This window comes from Pygocentrus nattereri, chromosome 5 (assembly GCF_015220715.1).
Source record: "Pygocentrus nattereri isolate fPygNat1 chromosome 5, fPygNat1.pri, whole genome shotgun sequence".
Taxonomy (NCBI): Eukaryota; Metazoa; Chordata; class Actinopteri; order Characiformes; family Serrasalmidae; genus Pygocentrus; species Pygocentrus nattereri.
The window spans coordinates 11,497,165-11,517,274 of record NC_051215.1 but is presented as its reverse complement, the minus strand read 5'-3'; the positions used below and the strand labels follow the sequence as shown (position 1 = coordinate 11,517,274).

General features: G+C 39.8%; 1 protein-coding gene across 1 annotated transcript; it reads left to right on the top strand.

Moving 5' to 3' along the window:
- Positions 1 to 1,060: 1,060 nt before the first annotated feature.
- Positions 1,061 to 18,122, top strand: usp38 (ubiquitin specific peptidase 38). Its single transcript, XM_017717659.2, has 11 exons — positions 1,061 to 1,197; positions 3,020 to 3,747; positions 5,567 to 5,702; positions 7,484 to 7,613; positions 7,927 to 8,028; positions 8,916 to 9,074; positions 10,113 to 10,306; positions 12,017 to 12,110; positions 12,993 to 13,099; positions 13,272 to 14,571; positions 17,104 to 18,122. Exons 2-11 carry the CDS (start codon positions 3,066 to 3,068, stop codon positions 17,263 to 17,265), a joined length of 3,066 nt encoding a protein of 1,021 aa, XP_017573148.1. The 5' UTR covers positions 1,061 to 1,197; positions 3,020 to 3,065; the 3' UTR covers positions 17,266 to 18,122.
- The last annotated feature ends 1,988 nt before the right edge of the window (positions 18,123 to 20,110 follow it).

Sequence of the window (20,110 nt, the reverse complement as noted above, 5' to 3'; positions counted from 1 at the left end):
TATGATTAAACATTTGATTTTGACAGAAAAATAATAATAAAATAACACAGAATGTTGTGTAAAGTAGTGAACCCTGTATGTTAAAGTGTCCACATATTGAATTAGTCAAATCAGAGAAACTGCTGTAGAATCACAATCAGAATCCTTTATTGATCCCAGAGGGAAATTGCAGTTATTACAGTTGTAACCATTTATGTAAAAGAATAAACAATTTAATAATTTAAAACAAAGATAAAGAGAAATATTGCAATAAGTACATGAGATTTAAGTTCTTATCAATATAGTATAGTGGCGGTGACTGTAATAATAAATATGAATCATCTAGTATAAAGCAGTTCAAATTATAGTACCTCTGAGTTTTTGCACACAATTATTATTATTACACATATGAACAGTTTGGTATTGAGTTTTGTACAGATGAACCACACTTTGTGAATCACACACTGAGGGAGGAGTTATAGAGTTTGATGGCCACAGGTAAGAATGATGTCCTGTGAGAGGATTCCTTAAGCTCTACATAACTTGTCTTTAGCTTATTCAAAATTCCTCAGCCTGTATCAATCATCCAGTCTTGCTTCTCGCACATCATCATACTTGTGGGCAGTTTTGTTTTACACTGATATGGTCTTGGTTGGGTGATTTAATAAAACAGTGTATTAAAATATCTTTTAAATACCTATTGGCATGAAGAAACAAATATTATGCGAAAATGCAAGAAGTGGCTGTTTTCTCTCTTTTCTGGGAAATGTAAATAGTGAAAGCAAAAGCATTCAAATATTACATCGTATCAAAAATTATGAATTGTATTGGCTTGAATTGAAAACTGCTGCAGTTAAAATCTTTGACCAGCAGAGGGCAGGGCTGTAAAACGGCTGAATAAAACCTTTAAATTTAAGTTGACCTAATTTCATCTTAAATATATATATGTATGTTTTTGGCGAAATCTAAAATAAAAAAACAATTAACCCAATAATACGACAGGCCTTTCTCTCTTCTCTTCATTTTATTGATCAATATTTGACAGGCGCTCTCTAACAGAAACAGGGTCCTGGATGACGTTTGCGTCATCAGCTGACTTGCAGGAGCGACGAGAATCAAAACAGAAAATCAGATTAAAACTCAAACTGGCTTCGCTTTAATGACGCGGTTATCAGCTTAGGGTTGTTTCCCCAGACAGTTTTAAAATGATTCACTTCGGTGAGTGTTTATTTGTTACATCTCCGTGTCGGTTCACACAGATATATATCTAAAAAGCGAGCGTTAGCTGAATTTGTGTTAAGTCAGTGTGGCCTTTGTTTGCATTACTCTGATTGGTTTTATGGTTTTTAACTCGCCGACTAAAATACTCACTGTATTTTACTATTTTATTCGCTGTCACAGGTGCCAGTCTCACGTTTTTCGAGCCTATTTTGCTATAGAGACGTGAAACGAACTTGTATTAGCCAGCTAAGCTAAGCTAACTAGTTAGCTAACGTGTTTATTTTGTAGCTCCAGCAGTTTTAGCCTCTGGTCTCCACCAGCATCGCAGAGATACAGCCTGGGTTTACATGGCATCTGACATCCACAGCCTTTATCACAAAAAACTCACCTAGAGGCCGGACAGTAATAGGTGTAAGGGTGAATTTCACTGATATATATATTTTAAAATCTGTAAAACTGAATCGTTAAAATGTAAGTCAAGGCGGTTTGGTGTAAAACCTTCTGCTTCAGAGAAACATGCAGTCAGAATTGTTCACAGCGATGGTGATGGGAACCAGACATCTGGAGTGTTTCATGCCTCTGAACGCTACATCGCGTTTTGTGAAAAACGTTTAGAATTGTTCAGATGTATTCTTTTAAATCTGTTCATGCCAGAGAGGTACATGCATGCAGGGCATTATTTGATAAGGTCGTCGCCAAAGAAAATTCATATTTTTTGAAATTTACTATTATTTTACAGTTACGACATTCCGTTTAAAACCTAGGAGCATGTTTCTTTAATTCTTTATGTGAAAGCTGTATTCACATAAAATTCAAATGCCTTTGAACCTCAATTTTGGTGAAGACTTTTGAGAGCACTTTGGACAGCGAAGAAACAAACAAATGGTCCCTTGGACAAGCCTCTCCTCTCACGCAAAGCCCAGATAACCAAATTCAACCTTATTTTGGACACATTTTGGGAAGAGCTGGTATTGGAAATGTGCTTCTTGAAGATAAAACACGACAATCAGAGATGTTATGGACATGCTATTAAGAAGTCTAAAGGCTCATGCAGTTGACTGGGTATTCTGGAGTTGTACTGTGAATACTGTCACCAGGAATCGGAAATGATTGACAGCAAATAATAATAACAATAATATTTGTCAGAGGAAGAATATTAATAATAATAATAATGATCAACATAAGAGTGGATCTAATGTGTTATTACAGACATATGTTTCAAAAGTCTTCACAGTTTTATGTGATAAACCAGTATTCCTTCTAAAACTGAGTTGGTGTAGTGGAGCCCTGATCCCTGGAGCCATGGTCCCACCAGAAAGAGCTGCTTGGGTTTCTTTGTATTAGCAGGCATGGGTTTGGTTTCTATGTTGCACATTGGTTTTTCCTTTGCACATTTGGACTCAGGTGTGTACAGCCGCATTTCTAAAAGCACAGTATTCACACACTCTCCAGAGATATATAAAACACCTTTTGATTAGTGAATTTAGCTACTAGCTATTGCTGACCCAAGTGTTCAATTGTACGTACACTGCTTGTATAATCTCTATAGTAAAGCATTGCCATTACAATAGGATGCATTGGAGCAGCTGCATGTGAGCCTAAGGTCACCATGATCAATGTCACGCATAAGCTAAAGAGCTAGAACGCTCCTCCAGCATTGGGCTGTGGAGCAGTGGAATTGCATTCTCTCGAGTTATGGACATCCCTGTATTCTTGTGGCAGAATGCAATCATATCCTCACAGCAGTATTGCTATCTCTGGTGAAAAGGAGTTTACTTTTGGCTTACTAAATGTGACTTTGCCTCTTATTCATTCACAGCCATACCTACATCCTGCCTCCGCCTCATGGTGCAGTAGAAACAGAGATGGATAAGATCCTGGAAGCTTTGGTGAGTTCATCTCACCCCTTAACCATCAAACGGGCCATAGTGAAGAAGGTGGTAGAGGCTGCAGAGAAGGAGGTGACGGAGGAGCAGTGCCAGGCCCTTTACCGCCTGACTGCACGCCTCATCCTGCAGAGCGAGGACACCTTCCAGCAACAGGTGGGCCAGCAGGTGCAGGAGGCTTATGCCCGCTTCCACCGGGATGAGTTTGCACGATTTCTCAGCAAGGAGTTCGTCCTGGGGCTCTTGCAGCAGGGCTACGGATCGCTGGACCGGAGGGACCCGGCCATCCTGGACTTCCTGCATGGCTGCCTGCGGCTCCTTCTCAGCTGCCCAGCCGTGCTGGAGCTGGCGCCGCTGATGCAAACAGAAGTGCTACGAATGGTTTGTGAGCGTCCTGAGGCCGCTCTCTGTGCCAAACTGGCTGCTCTACTGACCGACTTCCCTCAGTGTGTGCCGCGGGACAAAGCAGCCGTGCTGTTCTGTCAGCAGCTGGTGCGAACCTTTGCCCATTTTCAGTGCCCAGTGGGCCAGGAGGCAGAGCTGCGGCGTTACGTCACGCAGGTGAGTCGCGTCGCCACTCTGCTGCAGGGCATCTGGAAGGTGGAGCCAGCCACACTACTGCCGTCGCTTCAGGAGGTGTTCGCTATCATCTCCTCTACAGGTTAGAACCATAGCTACCACTCTGTCCACTTTTTTGTTTATTTTATCACACTTTGTCAGAACTGACACAGATTGTGTGTTTAGACCACGTTTTTCTTTGAAAAATCTGAACACGCTGCTTGTGTTAAATTTGACGCAGCACCAGTTTTGTTAAAAGTAATTCCAACTGGGTCACCATTAATGGAAGATTCCACCGATTTTGAAAAAAATCTGCGTAATTAATTTGTTAAGATGTAAACAAAGGTATTCCCGAGTGGTTTGAGGTGTGTCTTGGTTTTGCTCTAGAAAACCAAGTCACATTTGTTGGAATGGTGGTGGTGGGAACCAGACATCCAAAGAGTTTAATGCCTCTAAAAGCTGTCTTGCAAAACGTTATTACACCAAATTGTTATGAAAATGTTGCCTGATTCATGAGACGTTCTTTATGATTTTGCCAGCTTTTTAGCTTAAATAAATATATTTTAAATATATTACTGGCAGAGAGAAAGTAGTAGAACGATGTTTATCTTATATTTTTCTAGAGTTACTGTTGTTTTACTATTATCAACATTACATATAGCATTTCAGGCGGTCCACTGGTCATTTTTGGTAGTTAATCAAATGGCAATATGTAGAAATCATGACTACCACTGTAGAGAATTTTACTTAAAAACAGTCTGAAAGGATATTTAAGTAACTGAGTTATGCAGGTCACACAGATGTGATACTAGTACCCTTGTAGGGTGGAGGGGCAGATCTCTTAGTCAAATGGATTAAAATATGACTTATTAAGTTTGAGCTTTGGCTAAGGTGGAAGTGAAATGCATTCATTTAAAACAGAATGGATTTGACACCAGTCCCGCTGTTTAACAACAAAGATTTTATTGATGATGGCAGACGTGAAGGAAATGAATAAGCCAATTTTCTCTTGTGCTTTTAAAGAACATTCTGTTGTTGAATATGTAGTAAATAAATATTTGATATCCAAATTTACAGCCTCCTATATTTAATCCGAATTTATGTCATTAGAAACAAATGGGCTGACTGGAAAGTGTCTCCCTAAAAGCAAAACACACCTTAACACAAAAAACACACAAAAAACACTTTAAACACACCTTTACAACAGTGAGCATCTTGTTTTGTAAGGGCTTACTGTTTATGCTTGTGTAAGACACCAAGCTTGGCCTTGAATAAAAGCCAGTAACCATGTTGGCAGAGACACAATATGGTTTTAGCCTTGATCTGTCAGCTAAAATTCCGCTCCCGGAGATTTACAGCACATCACTGTGTTGTCCATGTGATTGTAGGAACAGTAGGCTTCATTAAGCATTACCTTCCCGAGTTTTTTTTTTTTAAACTTAATCTATACTAAGAAAAGATACTAAGAAAAAGTCTACGTCAGACTCATGACATGTTCATAAACTGTAGAATTGTTTGCAGCTTTGTGTTCTTAAGTGTGTGTAGATTCTGTTCTTAAGGACAAATCCCAAATAAGAAAACACTGGGAAATGTCTGAATCTTTGTGAAAACTGTGTGGTTTTTAAGAAAAAAAAAATCTTCTTATGAATGGTTGGTGAATGAGGCCCTATGTCCATTTACTGTAAAATTACACCATGTCTGTGCATGAGTTTAGCATGTACAGAATGGTCATGTGTATACCCCCTAACATGGGTAAGAAGCCCCCTGGTGAATCTTGTGGTGTAAGTCATACAGAATATAACACTTATGTCAAATAATTTAGGATTTTGTTATTAATCAATATTAATCAAGGTTTCTAAAATTCTAATATTATATTTAGTATACTTAGATATAGTTGATTGCTCTGTGTGTTTTGGCTGCAGACCCTTCCTTTGAGCCCTCCATTGCTTTGGCCAGCCTGGTGCAGCACATCCCTCTGCAGATGATCACAGTCCTCATCAAGAGTCTTACCACTGACCAAAACGTCAAAGATGCCAGTATGACACAAGCACTCAGCAGGTCAGCTCTGCTTCTGTTTTTCTGATTTCTGACTTTTCCTGTGCCATCTATGTGTGTTTAGTGTGTGTGTGTGTGTGTGTGTGTGTGTGTGTATGAGAGAGACTCTCTGCATGTGTCAGAGAACTTATAAACAGTGACAGCATATGTATTGTAATTGCATAGTAGCTGCCATGGCTGTATCCCTTTTGTTCATATACAGCTTTAAAAAGGCAAGAAATTCTATTTGTGGCTCTCCTGATTAAAGTTATTTTTTCTTTTGTGTCAGTGAATTTGTTTAGCACTGAAATACATAGAGCCTGATGCATCATTTACAAAACATAACACTGGAAGGCAATATCAGTAATTTTAGCATTGGATACCTTTAGCAGAATACACTGGGTGCTTGTGGCAGAACTATTGATAAATCAACAACCACCTGACTAATAAAAGCAACACCAAAATGGAAAGCTGCGGTTCCTCTCAAAACAAGACATAATGTAACATTTTAAATAGAAAAATCCTTCTGTAGGGTACGTTTAGAGCAAATAGGACAACCACGTTTAATCACAATTAGTTAGCAATTAACACTATTCATCACATTACTTTTCGTTGTTTGACATGCCCTGTGATGGACTGGTGACCTGTCCAGGGTGTGTCCTGCCTTCCACCCAGTGACTGCTGGGATAGGCTCCAGCTCCCCCCGTGACCCAGAAGGATAAGCGGCTTAGAAGATCTAGTCCCAGCACTATAGACCTTTTATATATTGTTTTCTGTTTGCTGATAATAAAGAGCTGAAAAATCAGTTGACATATATGCCAATCAATATCGTTTTATATTTATATTTCAGGTCTATCTTCCATTAGTTTGTTAAACAGTGGTTTACTGACAGATATGAATGTCCTCAGTTAGCACATCTTACACAAAAAGTAAACAATAGAAAATCACTATCTTGTAATAAAATTGTACCACTGGGTGTTTTCCATTAGTTCTCTTCATAAAAGAAGTGTTGTTGTGATATAAAATATTCTCAACCTAGTGATTATGCTTAGATACATTTTTACATTTTTTGTTAATTTAGTCATGATATTGTTTTCTATTCAGATCTACCACTTCAACCTGTATTGCTGTCATATAGTTAAACAGGGCATGTCAACCAACCAGTCAAGCCTCAGTAGAAATCTTGGCTGTAGTGTGCAGCCCTGCACTCTTAAAAAAAGATGCCTAAATGGTTCCTATCTTGGTGAAAAGGTGAAAACGTGTCTTTGGGTGTTCAGGGTTCTATGCTCATTGTCTTTACTAAGTAACCCTTGAAGAACTATCCTCTTCATGAGTGTAGTTAAAACGTTAACGCATGGCCTGGACTGATGTTGCCATCCACTGTAATTTAATTTTCATATACATGAGTAGATTAATGATTAACATTTGTGCAATGTTTTTTTCTCAATACGTAAGTATTTGAGTGAAATGTTTATTAGGATTGTATTAGGCCAAATTGAAAAGGTGGCAGAGCTTACAAAAGCACAAAGTGCTTTAAAACAGGGCGAGTAAGTATTTTGAATAGACGCTATGATGAGCCTCTTGAATGGCTTATGTTAAGCGGATGGGTCAGAAGGTCGCCAGGCTTTCTGTGCAACAGTTCTGTTATTGCTTTTAGTCTTTGTTTTGTTAGTATTGCTATGGTAATCTCTTCTGACCTTGCCTGACTCTTTTTCTCTCTCTCTGTCTCTCTCTGTCTCTCTCTCTCTGTGTATGTGTGTGTGTCTCTCTGTCTCTCTATGTCTGTCTCTTTATCCCTCCTCTAGGATGATCGACTGGCTGTCTTGGCCCCTTGCCAATCATGTAGACACCTGGGTTATTGCTCTACTGAAGGGACTGGCTGCTGTGCAGAAATTCACTATCCTCATAGATGTCACATTGCTCAAAATTGAACTGGTAAATATGTGCTCAACCCCATCACCCATAAACAAGACACATTGTGTACCTGTGCCCAGTGTCAGGGGCAAAGGGCAAAAATGCCCCTGTTTTTGCTACCTACAATACTATGACGGTGATAAAATGTGAATACGGTTGCATATGTTACACATTTTAAACTTCTACAGCTGATCTCACAGAGTCTTTGAGTGCCCCTGTTTGTTTATAAAATGCTACTGAATTTCAGTCAATGAGGACAAAAATGGCCTTGGCTTACTCTGCGCGCGCGCGCGTGTGTGTTGTTGTGTTTGTTTCTTGTGTTGTTTGTTTACAGGTCTTTAATCGTCTGTGGTACCCCATTGTAAGACAGGGCGCATTAGCTGTTCTCTCTCACATGCTGCTTAGCTTCCAGCACTCTCCAGAGTCATTCCACCTGGTAAGACTATTCGCAGCAGCCCTTTGGGCCTGTTACGGCACTGCCTCGCAACACTAAACCCTAAAAGGGAAGAGAATTCCACCAATTTTTCAAGGTTTCTGCTTAATTCAGTTGTAAACAAAATCATTGAGATTGGTTGGATGTGAAATTGTGCATTGTACAGGAACTTATTCAGATTTCTTTGTTGTAGTATTGATAAAAATCAATGATTCCCATCCATTTTTGGGGGACTATTTAACCTCACAAGACCCTGCATGCACTCCTTCCCCAAGAAATAAAAAGAAAAGCTTTTGACCTGAAGCTAATCTAAAAATTATCATAAAACAATAACTCTGTTCAAAATAGCATAATATGTACTGCACACTGCATCTGTATATACTGTATACTGCCTGCTAGTCTTCATACTGTATAGTGTCCTGTGTGTAACAAAAGCCATGTCCTCTACTAAGGGACAGGACTGAGCCAGTCAGACCCATAACAAGACCCACCCTGTTTTTAAGCCCTTCGGTCACTGCTTGGCAATTTGGCAGTTGCACTATAACAGTGCAAAGCACTAACTAGACACACACCTGGTATTGATGACTAATATTCTCTACCAAAAGTTTTTAATTAAAGGAACTAATGCTGTTGGTAATAAAGGTTTTATATTGACCATTCATGGTTTTTTTTACTGACACATTGCTGTCACAGATGTCTCTGCTTAAAGTTTGCACAAATGTACATGAAATTCAGGTGGATAAAAAAAAAAAAAATACAAAGCAGCTTAGCAACGGTCATACCTTAATAGATTAATAACCAAACAAAATTAATTTCTTTGCTTTTTGTCTATAAATGGAGCTTACGGTCTTGAATTATATAAATGATATTAACACTATTTGATGAAACAGGTGGTTCCCCATGTAGTACCACTGGTGCAGTCTCTGCAGACCGATGGGCTTCCCACCAGCAAAGCCTTCTTGCTGCAGTTCACTGAGCTGATCCACTGCATGATGTACCAGTACTCTGGCTTTCCTGACCTCTACGACAGCATCCTCGAAGCCATTAAGGTGAGACGTCCAGTGCTGGACTAGCACGGTCAAAATCATAATCAGTTTTATTCAACAGCGCTTGCTGTGTCATGCACATATTATATTGTGCAAAAGTCAGAAGCCACCCTTCATTTCTTTCATGTTCAATCAAAATGGCCAGTAAGTATAAGTTACCCATTTTTAGGAGCATATTAGATGTAAGATAATCTACTTGCATAAGGAAGGGAACGTGAAAAAAGGAAAAAAGTGGGAAAAAAATAGGAGTGCCCCACCCTGGAGTTCAGATCATTATTAAAATATACACAAAACATGGGTCTCCTCACAGCAGTGCACGATAGACCACCAAACTGTCACCATCATGTAAAGTACCTAAAGCTTTCATCTTTAAGAGACGGGAGAAACTTCACTCGTGCCTCAGATCTGAAAAATCCACAGGTGATTCTGTCCATCCTTCCACTGTGAAATGAAAACTCAACACTGGTCTGAAAGGATTTGTAGCCACCAGGAAGCTCTTACTGAGAAAAGGAAATAGGACCTCGTCACTGAATGTGTTTGGGAGAAGCAGAATATGCACCCAGCTTCTAAGACTGAACTTCGGGGATGTGGGAGACTGAAAAAAGAATACATTTTACTTAATGCTGTTTTGACTGGAAATTATATACATATATAGTGATGTTGCTCCTTACAAAAACACAGAACAAGCTAAACCGAAGAAATGAAGTCCTGTGTTTTGGATTTGTAGACATTAGTAGTGGCTAGGAAGTCGTAGCCAGACCTTCTCATCTTGCTGCCCCAGTGAGGTTAGCTCTTGGATTAGGCATTGCCAGAGTCTACACATATGATTTACACAGTATGTCATAACACACCTGCTCACATTATTGTTAGGATTGCCATCAGCATGTGAGTGAGAGCAGGAAAACAGCTGACACAGTGCAGGCAACTCTAGAACTTGTGCTTGGACCTTCTTTAGCATTTAGTATAGTAAAGCATTCCTGTTTTCTGTATGCCTGTTTTATTTGTTATTAAATGTTTGGCTATTTTATTTTTGCACTCTAGGAACTACCTAAACCTAGTGAGGAGAAGATCAAGTTTGTGCTGAACCAAAGTGCCTGGACCTCGCAGTCAAACTCTTTTGCCTCAGGACTGCTGAGGCTTACGGGCAAATCGGAGACAGGAAAGACGGGTCTTGTGAACTTGGGCAACACATGTTACATGAACAGCATCATTCAGACCCTCTTCATGGCTACAGAGTGAGTGCACTCATGGATCTCTTCCATACGCCATCCATATCTGCAGGTTAAAAACTGAAATGCTAGTGTGGGTAAATTCACTCCCCAGCCCATACAGTCTGTATATAAAAAATAAGCTTCAAAATAGCCTGTTTTAACTCTGTTGTTTCTATGATGCACCTATTTAGTCTACAGCAGTTTAGCTCTGCCCTTTCATACTGATGTTATACAGAGTGTTTCAGCCTGGACTGCATTTTGAGTGATGCACAATACAGGGCAACCAATCAGAACGGAGATAATGTACATATATCAGTCTTAAAGACAGAGTAACAAAAACAGTTTAATTCTAGGGGATGAGAAGGTTGTTAAATGTCTTTGTAAGAGTGAAGTATGACTGTTTATGGTACATAAATGTTATAAGCTGACTTCAGGTAAAGAAATTAAATACAAGAAAAAATAGGATATGGGCCTTTAAGGGACTAATAATTCAGATAACTGATATCAGCCAATATATAAATCTGTATTTATATTTTAGACCGTAATTTTATTCTCCAGTACTTTAAGTTAAACAGTGCTTTAATGACTAAAGCAGTATTCGGACAGCATTAGTGTTACATGAAGAGAAGCGTTTATATAATTTTTTACTGCTGTTTCTCAATTACTTTAGACCTGTCAGTGATTTTTGCACAGGAGTGTCACAGAAGATTCTGTTGCCTTTTACCAACTATACAGTGAACCACAGAAATAATCCCAGGTTCTATAAATCCTTTGTGAATCGACATGTCGGTAAAAACACTGTCATATTCTGTGTAAAACGAGTTTGGAGGCGCTCAAAGATGCATTTAGTTGTGTTGTCTGTGACTCTAATCAAGCCAGTTTGTGCTCTCCTACCTCAAGTTTACAACTTGAAAACATGTAAAATGACCAAAAAAAACTAAGATGTTTTGCGGTGAAGTGGACTGTTGGCAGCAAATTCCCAAACTGATCACAGTGCTAGTGACATACTGCATTCACTTAAGACAGCAATATAGATGGTTAGGGTAAATGGAATAACAGCTAAATTGAAAGTTTTAGATGTTTCCTATTCTTATTTGGAGTAAAGACAGTGATGTAAATCCAGTAGCTGCTTCCTTCACGGACATTTATGCAAAGATATCTTAGCCCATGTGAATTGGTCATAAACATTACAGATTCTTTTGAGGTAAAATGACATTACCCCACTTCCCCAATGAAAAACCTATCCTGTCTGAAAAAATATATATCATTTTTAATATAATGTTCAGTTGTCACACTTCCTGAACTCAGATAAACAGCAGAGGCCCACTGTATGAACAGTATAAATCTTGTAGCACTGGGCTGGATGTATCCAGAATTCTGTGTGTTTCCTGCTGTATCCATGATGGTATTTTTTTAGCAGTTAAGGTTCACACTGGGCACAACCATTTGAGGTTTGCCATATTTGCGGAGATAGCAAATTTGAATCTCACCATTAAAATCAGCATATTATCAAACTGGCTGTAGTAAAAGCAAATAAAAGTAAGTGGAGTGTGGCAAACACTCTTGACTAATAGTCCCCATTCAGAACTGTGTTTTTGTTTTGTTTTGTTTTTTTGCTGGATTATTATTTTCAATGATGTATTTCCATAAGCTAGTCATTTACTGTAAAATGTTGAAAAGGCTTTCCATCTATGTATTTTAAGATGAATCTCTGAATCTCCCTGTTTTGTACAGTTTCAGGCGGAGTGTCTTATCCCTGCATCTGAATGGCTCTAATACCCTGATGAAGAAGCTTCAACTCCTCTTTGCTTTCTTAGCTCATACACAGGTTTGTTGCATTTCCTTCACAAAACTATATCTCTGTTACTGCTAGTAGTGCTGGGTGGTTTCTTAAAAATATATTTGTACCATCACCATGCAGCTGGACAAAGAGACCTTGTTTGACAAAGAGACCTGGACACAAACCTTTTTTTGGCATTAAAACGTGGCTTTTGAGATTTACAACAAAGCGACAACTTCTTTTTTGTGCCGCTAATAACACAATAAGACATGCCAAGTTGGTAGGGGATGTGCAGACTTTTTCACATAACTGCATCTCTGGTCACAGTAACCAATCCAACCCAACAATGCTTAAAGTCCCTGATATTGTAGCACTGAGAACAATGCATGACTTGCTGCCATAAAGAGGAATGGCAGTTCTCTGTCTAATCACTTAATTATATGAACAGATTGTATCCAAGAATGACAATTTTCTCTAACATTTGCAAGCAGACTGTGTTCCCCACAGGCTGCTCTCATGGTCTGACTAAACTAGGCTTGTCTAGGGTTGTTTTATTGCAGACATTTATAGAGAAGTGACTGACATTTTGGAAAACGTAAATGTTTTTGATATTGAGGTTCACCGCTACTTCAGAACAAGCTCTGAGAATACTCAGAACATAATGAAATTATATTAAAGCCCATAATTTTGCAGTAGTGTTAGCGTTGTTCAGAAGAGGATGTTGCAGCAGTCACAAAACTCTTAAGATACAGTTTGTGGCTGGGGTTTGTGGGGATTAAAATGCTTAAATGACTCAGCAGCAAAGACATTGTAGAGAATTTGTATCAGCATTTGTTCTTATTAAAGTTCTGTGTTTGATGGAGTTGCCGATAAGAGAAGATGAGATATTTTATTATTTTCACTGCTTTCATCAATTTGCTTGCTCACCAGCGAGCAGCATATGCACCAAGGAGTTTCCTAGAAGCATCACGGCCACCCTGGTTCACAGCTGGCTCCCAGCAAGACTGTTCTGAGTATCTGCGCTTTCTTTTGGACAGGTACCTTTTAATGAACAGCTATAGTCACTTGTTGTATCTTTATATGGCTTATCTACACATTATACATGAGATTTATTACAAAAGATTTATTTATCAGAAGTTTTAAAAGAATGCTGCTGCCATAATTTATGGATGCTCCAGCTACTCAATTCTGTTGTTTTGTTTTATTAAGATTGCATGAGGAAGAAAAAACTCTTCGAGCGCTTCAGACAGCAAAGCCTACGGTGGTCTCGGCCAATGCCGAGGGTATTGGTGACTGTGCGGCTCACAGCGTGAACGACACGTTATCCCATTCTCATGCGGAACCTGTGGATGCCGAGGGTGACGGGCGGACTCTAGTTGAGCGAATGTTTGGTGGCCGTCTTTCCACGAGCATCTGCTGTCTGCTGTGCCACAGTCTGTCTGAGAAAGAGGAACCTTTTACTGACCTTTCCCTGGCCTTCTGTCCCTCTGCCCCACAGTCCACTCTAGGACCCTGCCAAGGAGCCGTTAATGGAGGCAGTGAGAATTTGGAAGGCCCTGTTAAAGAAGCCCAGAGTGTAGAGCGGCCTGCAATTGAGCCAGCCCTGTCCCTGCATGACCTCCTGGAGTATTTTCTGGCCCCAGAGATCCTGGAGGAGGAGAACTGCTACTTCTGTGAGCGCTGTGGGTCACTGCAGCGGGCCGAGCGTGTCATGAGGGTGGTGACCGCACCTGAATACCTCATTCTCACACTGCTGCGCTTCTCTTATGACGCCACATGCCATGTCCGCCGCAAGATCCTGGACAATGTGGGCATGCCGCTGCGCATGTGCCTGCCCGTTCACCAGCATCATGCATCTGCCTCTAATACTGCTGCTGTCTCTTCGTCTTCCTCATCCTTAATGGCGCAGATTGACTCCCCCGAGAGTGGCGAGAACTTGGCCAAGAAGCTGAAACCATCTCAAAGAGAGGAAGAAGAGGAAAGGTTAACGGACACTGGGAGAGAGGGAGGTATAAAAGGGGGAAGATCAGGGGTGCATTTAGTCCCATATGTCCTTAGTTCTGTCGTGATGCATTCCGGGATGTCCTCAGAGAGCGGTCACTACTACTCATATGGCAGGAACATGAGCGGGACAGATGTGTGCGCCGCTGCCACGTCAATAGCCAATTCCTGCAGCAAAAATTCGGAAACGGAGGCGGGGCTTAACAGCGGCCAGTCAGAAAGCTTCACAGCTTCGCAGGATGTAGTAGAGTGTGGTGGACAAAGCTCCAGCGAATGGTTCTTGTTCAATGACAGTCGAGTCACTTTCACCAACTTTCAGTCTGTGCAGAATGTTACAAGTCGCTTCCCCAAGGACACAGCCTATGTACTGATATACAGGAAACAGGACATTGGTGGACAGCCTGGCGGCACACGAGGTACTGTTAACAGCTCAAAGTTTAATGGGGAGCCGCCACTTCATAAAGACCTGATGGATGCCATCACCAAAGACAATAAACTCTTCTTGCAGGTGAGAGGATTCTACCTTATACTGCCAGTCGTCTTCAGTAATGAAAAGGGGTTTAGTAAACCAAAACAGCACATCAGGGCAATTGATTTAACAAGGTACGTCTTCAAATGACAAGAGATTACTTTAAATTTCTGAGACAATTGGACACCAGAGGTTGCATTGACTCATCGGCTAGTAAATCCACTAGTCAGCACTGTGTGCTGCAGTCAACTAATTGAGGACAGTTCCTGAAATACATTGGTGGTAAAAACTACAGTGAAGATATAGGAGGTGTTCTTCTTTAGTAGGAGGAATACTAGTGTCTAAATAATACACAAAATGACACCAATTCCACTTCAAGCTGCATAAGGCTGCACTGAAATATTCATGAACTAGCCTAGGCACATTTTGAGGGCTGTTGTAGTAAAGGGCCATTTGACTGCAATGCAAAACACCCATCAGTGACATACTGGCTGGCAGGTATCTTGTTTACTTGTTACCAAACGTTACTAACCCAATTCAGGAATTAAAATGTGGTATCATGAATGTTTCCTGGTTTAGTTACTAGTCTCATTCTGAAAGACTTATTGGTGAGTAGAGTGATGCAACTACCTGATGCTAGCATTTAGCATTTGGAGGTAAGAAGAATAGAATATAATCTGCATTTAACCCATCCGTGCAGTGAAACACCCACATACATGCACACTAGTGAACACACACGTTAGGGGACAGTGAGCACACTTGCCCAGGGCGGTGAGCAGCCCTATCCACGGCGCCCGGGGAGCAATTGGGGGTTAGGTGCCTTGCTCAAGGGTACTTCAGTCATGTACTGTCAGCCAAGGGGATCGAACCGGCAACCTTCCGATCACTGGGATGGTTCCCTAACCTCCAGCCCACGACTGCACTCCCTTCTGAGAGCTGTGGTGATTTTTAGTGTGCAGTTTACATCAGATATCAGACTATGTGGGCACAGCGCCTGAGACTGAAACTTACTGAAATGCAACAGAACTCTTCTGCAGTGCCCATCTCACACCTTAAACTACAGCATCTTCTACTCAGGCCCATATTAGAAAGCTGCTTACAAAATACTTTTCACAGATGTTTGGTTTTATTTTTTTGTGTTTTTGTTTGTTTTTTTGGGGGGTGGGTGGGGGGGGGGGCAGCTGGTGGACTAGTTATAATTAGTAGGTGTGCATCCCCTAGTGGATGCATCACACAAGGCTGTAGGTGTACTATATTAACCTTACCTCTCCATAATAACATCAAAGATGTGGTATAACCACCAGAGGGCAGTAATGAGGATACATTATAAGTCTAGTGATGTAAAGCTCCTTCCAAACAAGTGAACAATTAGATGTGGGTTTAGTTCAGTCATTAAAAATCAATTAGTTACCATCTTGGGGGGATGTTTTGTGATGCATCTTACTCTCTTGCCTTAGTCTGTTCTGAGAAATGAGCGATTCGCTGGGGTTAGTGAATAACCTCTTAGACGGATCATATGAGGAAGAAGACTATGTCAAGTTCCACCTTGTTGTCCACTGAAAAAAGATGGACATTCTAATTTATAACTTTATGATTCCTCTGAAAATTCTTTGATTGCTGGTTTATTAACTGCTTGTCGTTAAAACTCTTTAGTGTCATTACAAACGCTGCACTCAGATCAAAGCATGAACAGGCATGTGCAAAAGTTTCAACACAAATTACATGTTTTGTTGATGAGGTGAAAAGAAGTTAGCACATCCTCTGTGGGCAACATGCTTCAATATGGCATTTGTGGGCAAATTTTAGTGTACAGTTAAACATATTGGGGAAGAAATAAAATAGAAAATGTGCCATAACTTTTGGATAGGCAACATTTTGTGTTTTATCTTGATTCCATTATGTTAAATTCAGCAAATTACCAGTAATTGTTCAATAAAATGTGCAAGATTGCATTCGTTGTAGAGCATGTGTTAAGTTATTTTCACTTAATGTCATTTCACCTGGGCTACCCAAACATTTCCATATGACTTCATGTACTGATTTTAGTCTGATTATCTGATATTAGTGATATTACACTGTAGTATAATGAAATCATGCAGTTTGACAACGCTAGCTTTCATTAATTGAATGCTGATAACATTTCTGCTAATTGTTAGCCACATTAGCATTCCTATTTTCATCATCATCCTTATTTAAACAGGTAACTTAACTTTTATCCTTTACGATAATGAGCTTCAACCCTTTAAACTCCAAAGTCTTGTCAGGTTACTACATATGTCTATATATGAAATCAACTGAAAAAAATGATTTCATGTGCTAACAAGCAGTTGAACTAGTTTTATTCAACTCAAAAAATTACTTTGATTGAAAGAATCACTCATTCAAAGTATTTATTGAGGTTGAACAAGATTAGGTAATTTACTTGTTACTACATTAAGTCATTTTTAGGTAAATCTTTTTTGTAGTGTATAGTTACTGAGGATTTACAGGATAATGCGATTATAATAATACAATAATAATAATAATTGTTATTAGATTTAGGACTTAACTATTTCTATCTTCTCTTCACAGGAGCAGGAGCTCAACGCCAGAACCCGTGCTCTCCAGGCAGCCTCGGCCTCCTGCTCGTTTCGGCCCAACGGCTCGGACGACAACGAGCCTCCAGGCAGCTGTGGCCCTTCGGGTGGGGGAGGGGGCGGGGGCTTCAATACTGTCAGCAGACTGGTCTTCTGAGACTGGGACGCACACACTCTCACACACAGCACTGGACTCAGACGTTCAAGCCTAAACACTGGACTCCATTTACAATCCAGTCTCTTCGGTTTCCTAATAACTCTCCCACTTAAAAACAGCTTTGCTTTCTGGTTTGCATGCATTTCCCCTTCATTTTTCCTTGTTACAAAGTGTTGACTAAAGCACTTTTGATCCTACAGGTCATGATTGGCCTATCCATGGGCCCATGCCCTAAGAGCATTTACGATTGCCAACTTATTTAATAACTAGTGAATACATTCAACTCTGAAGAGCTATTTTTCCCCAACATGTAACTGTCTTTCTCCACTCATTTACATTGTACTTGAAGAGCTGTTTGCTTAGGTTGTTTATTTAACATGGTTTTTCCTGTGCTATGATTGGTTGAGTGACATGCCCATGGATAGGTCATGAACTGACACGTTGATGCAATAAACTTCCACAGAAGGATGCAATACTGATTTTTGTTCCATAGAACTTGAGCTACACTATGGGTTAGCGAAATATCTGGCAAATATGTGTGAATAGATTTTTTTTTTGACAAACAAGACTTAACTTGCATGCTGAATATTTGAATTGAATTTTCTTCTGGTTTGGGGTGACAGCATTGGGGTGCTGTTTTTATATTATATTATTTGTTTCAACTAAGTTATTTCTCGCATTCAGGGAGTATTTTTTTCCCCTAGGGTTTTAAGCTGATTTTATGTGCCTTTTGATACACATTTAAGATTTTACAGGATGATTTGACCTGATTTTAAAAAAAGCCTTGTGCTTGCTGTACAGTGTTAATATGTGATCCATGTTTTTCTTTTTCTCCAACAGTAAAGGTGCATCGAGAAGCAATGTCTGATTTATTATATGTACAAAAATATATGTAAATAATTTCAAAGTGCTTCTAATGGACTGTGTCTGACATTGATCATGCAGACAATGGGCCATATTTATCAAACTTGCCAAAGCAAGAGTGCTGCAGTCAGTCTTAGCCTTTTACAATTTAATGAAGGTATAATATTGAAAAAAGGATTACTTTTACTGTGAGCTGCTTGATAAATATGGATAACTGACCAGTCTGCCAACTCATACCATGCTGCTAATTATTCAGCGCGTCTGATGGAGGATCTCCTACCCTTTGATTCTTGGCTAATTGTTTAAGTATGAGTAAAAGATGTTTTTACCTTGAATTTTAACGTGTAATGAGTTTTAAGGAAAATACATGGGACTTTTTACACATTTTAAACATCAAGATGTAAACAATGTCATTTAGACTGTATTCTGCAGTCAGAATTGTTTACAGTGGTGATGATAGGAATCAGGCTTCTGAAGAATTTAGGGCCTCTAAAAGCTCCTCCACAGAAAGTTATCACACAAAATGATTTAAAAATCACAGCCTGGTGACTGGGATGGGGTTTTTTTAATACATTTTGGGCTAAAATATATTGTTTAAAGTATATTAATTTTTTTTCTTCTTTCAGACTTAATTTTCTTTTATCAATCATCCTTACATATTAAATATCAGATGACATGTCCTTAAGCCAGTCATCGTGGATATTAAAGCAGCACTGTGTAAGGAGTAGCTATATGACTGAGGAGGAATAAAGCCTGAAATATTCATTTAACAGTCACAGATGTCAGATTGGATGTTACGGTAGTTTTTCGGACTATGTCATAACAGTTATGTCTTTGCGTATTAAGAAAATGCACACAAGCTCAAGAAGAAGCTGTGGCTTGATGTTTGGGTCTCAAATGCTAAATGAACATACTGAAGATATGACGCCAATAGTCGTTAATTCATACATCTATGAAAGACGCAGTCTTCACCAAGTTTTACTTGAGTTCTCATTGAATACTCTCTCAACGTGCTCACAGTAATCAGATTCATCCACTCTGGAAGCTGCGGAGCCCTGCTGATGACATCCTGTATAAATAAAAATAATGCATGGCCACGCCTTATTGACGCGTAGGAACGAGATCCTAATGTGTGGCCACGACTTACGGCTTACTATGTCGTGGCCACGCATTAGGATCTCGCTCCTACACTTTATTAAGTCGTGGCCATGATTTAATCATCTCATTCCCACGCCTTACTATGTCGTGGCCACACATTATTTTTATTTATACAGGATGTCACCAGCGGGGCTCCGTAGGAAGCACAACAGATGCTACAGAATGTTCTTTGGCAGTTACACATTTCCACCAGAGAGGACTCCATATGCCCAAACTACTCAACAGTTCCTATCACCACTGTAAAGAAATCAGAGTGGTTAAAGTTTCTCTGCAGTGAACCGTTTCACATCAAACCACTCTGAATGACTTTTTACATCTCAGTAAATGAAAATGCAAAAGGTTTGAAAAATTCCCTTTTAAAGTCCCCTTTAAAAGTGTAGGAGCTACTGTTTAGAATTTCACCTTCAGATTTCATGTAGTGGTCTTATTGATCCAAACTGAATCCTTATAGTTTGGCTGCCGGCTTACAAAGACTGTCATTAACCTCCATGTGCGACGGTGTCACATCCAGCTGTAGTGCTCTGGGACGTGGATAACTGAAATGTTTTTGGTTATTGTGGTGAGGCAGTGTGGAAAGCGCCCTTGTGCTGTTTATAACCTTTTGCAGAGTTCAGATAGCCCTATGTAATTTCAGCAATCTGAGTTAGCTCAGATGACTGGAATTCCTATTCAAGATGTGTCCGGTTCTATAAAAAATGGTGTTTGTTTCAGAATAAAGGCAAAGAAATGAAATGTGATATATTTTTTTCCTTTTCATTTAGCAGGTGCTTTTGCCCAGGCTATTCTAAGGATGTTTCAAAAAATGCTGAATGGCTGCTATTAG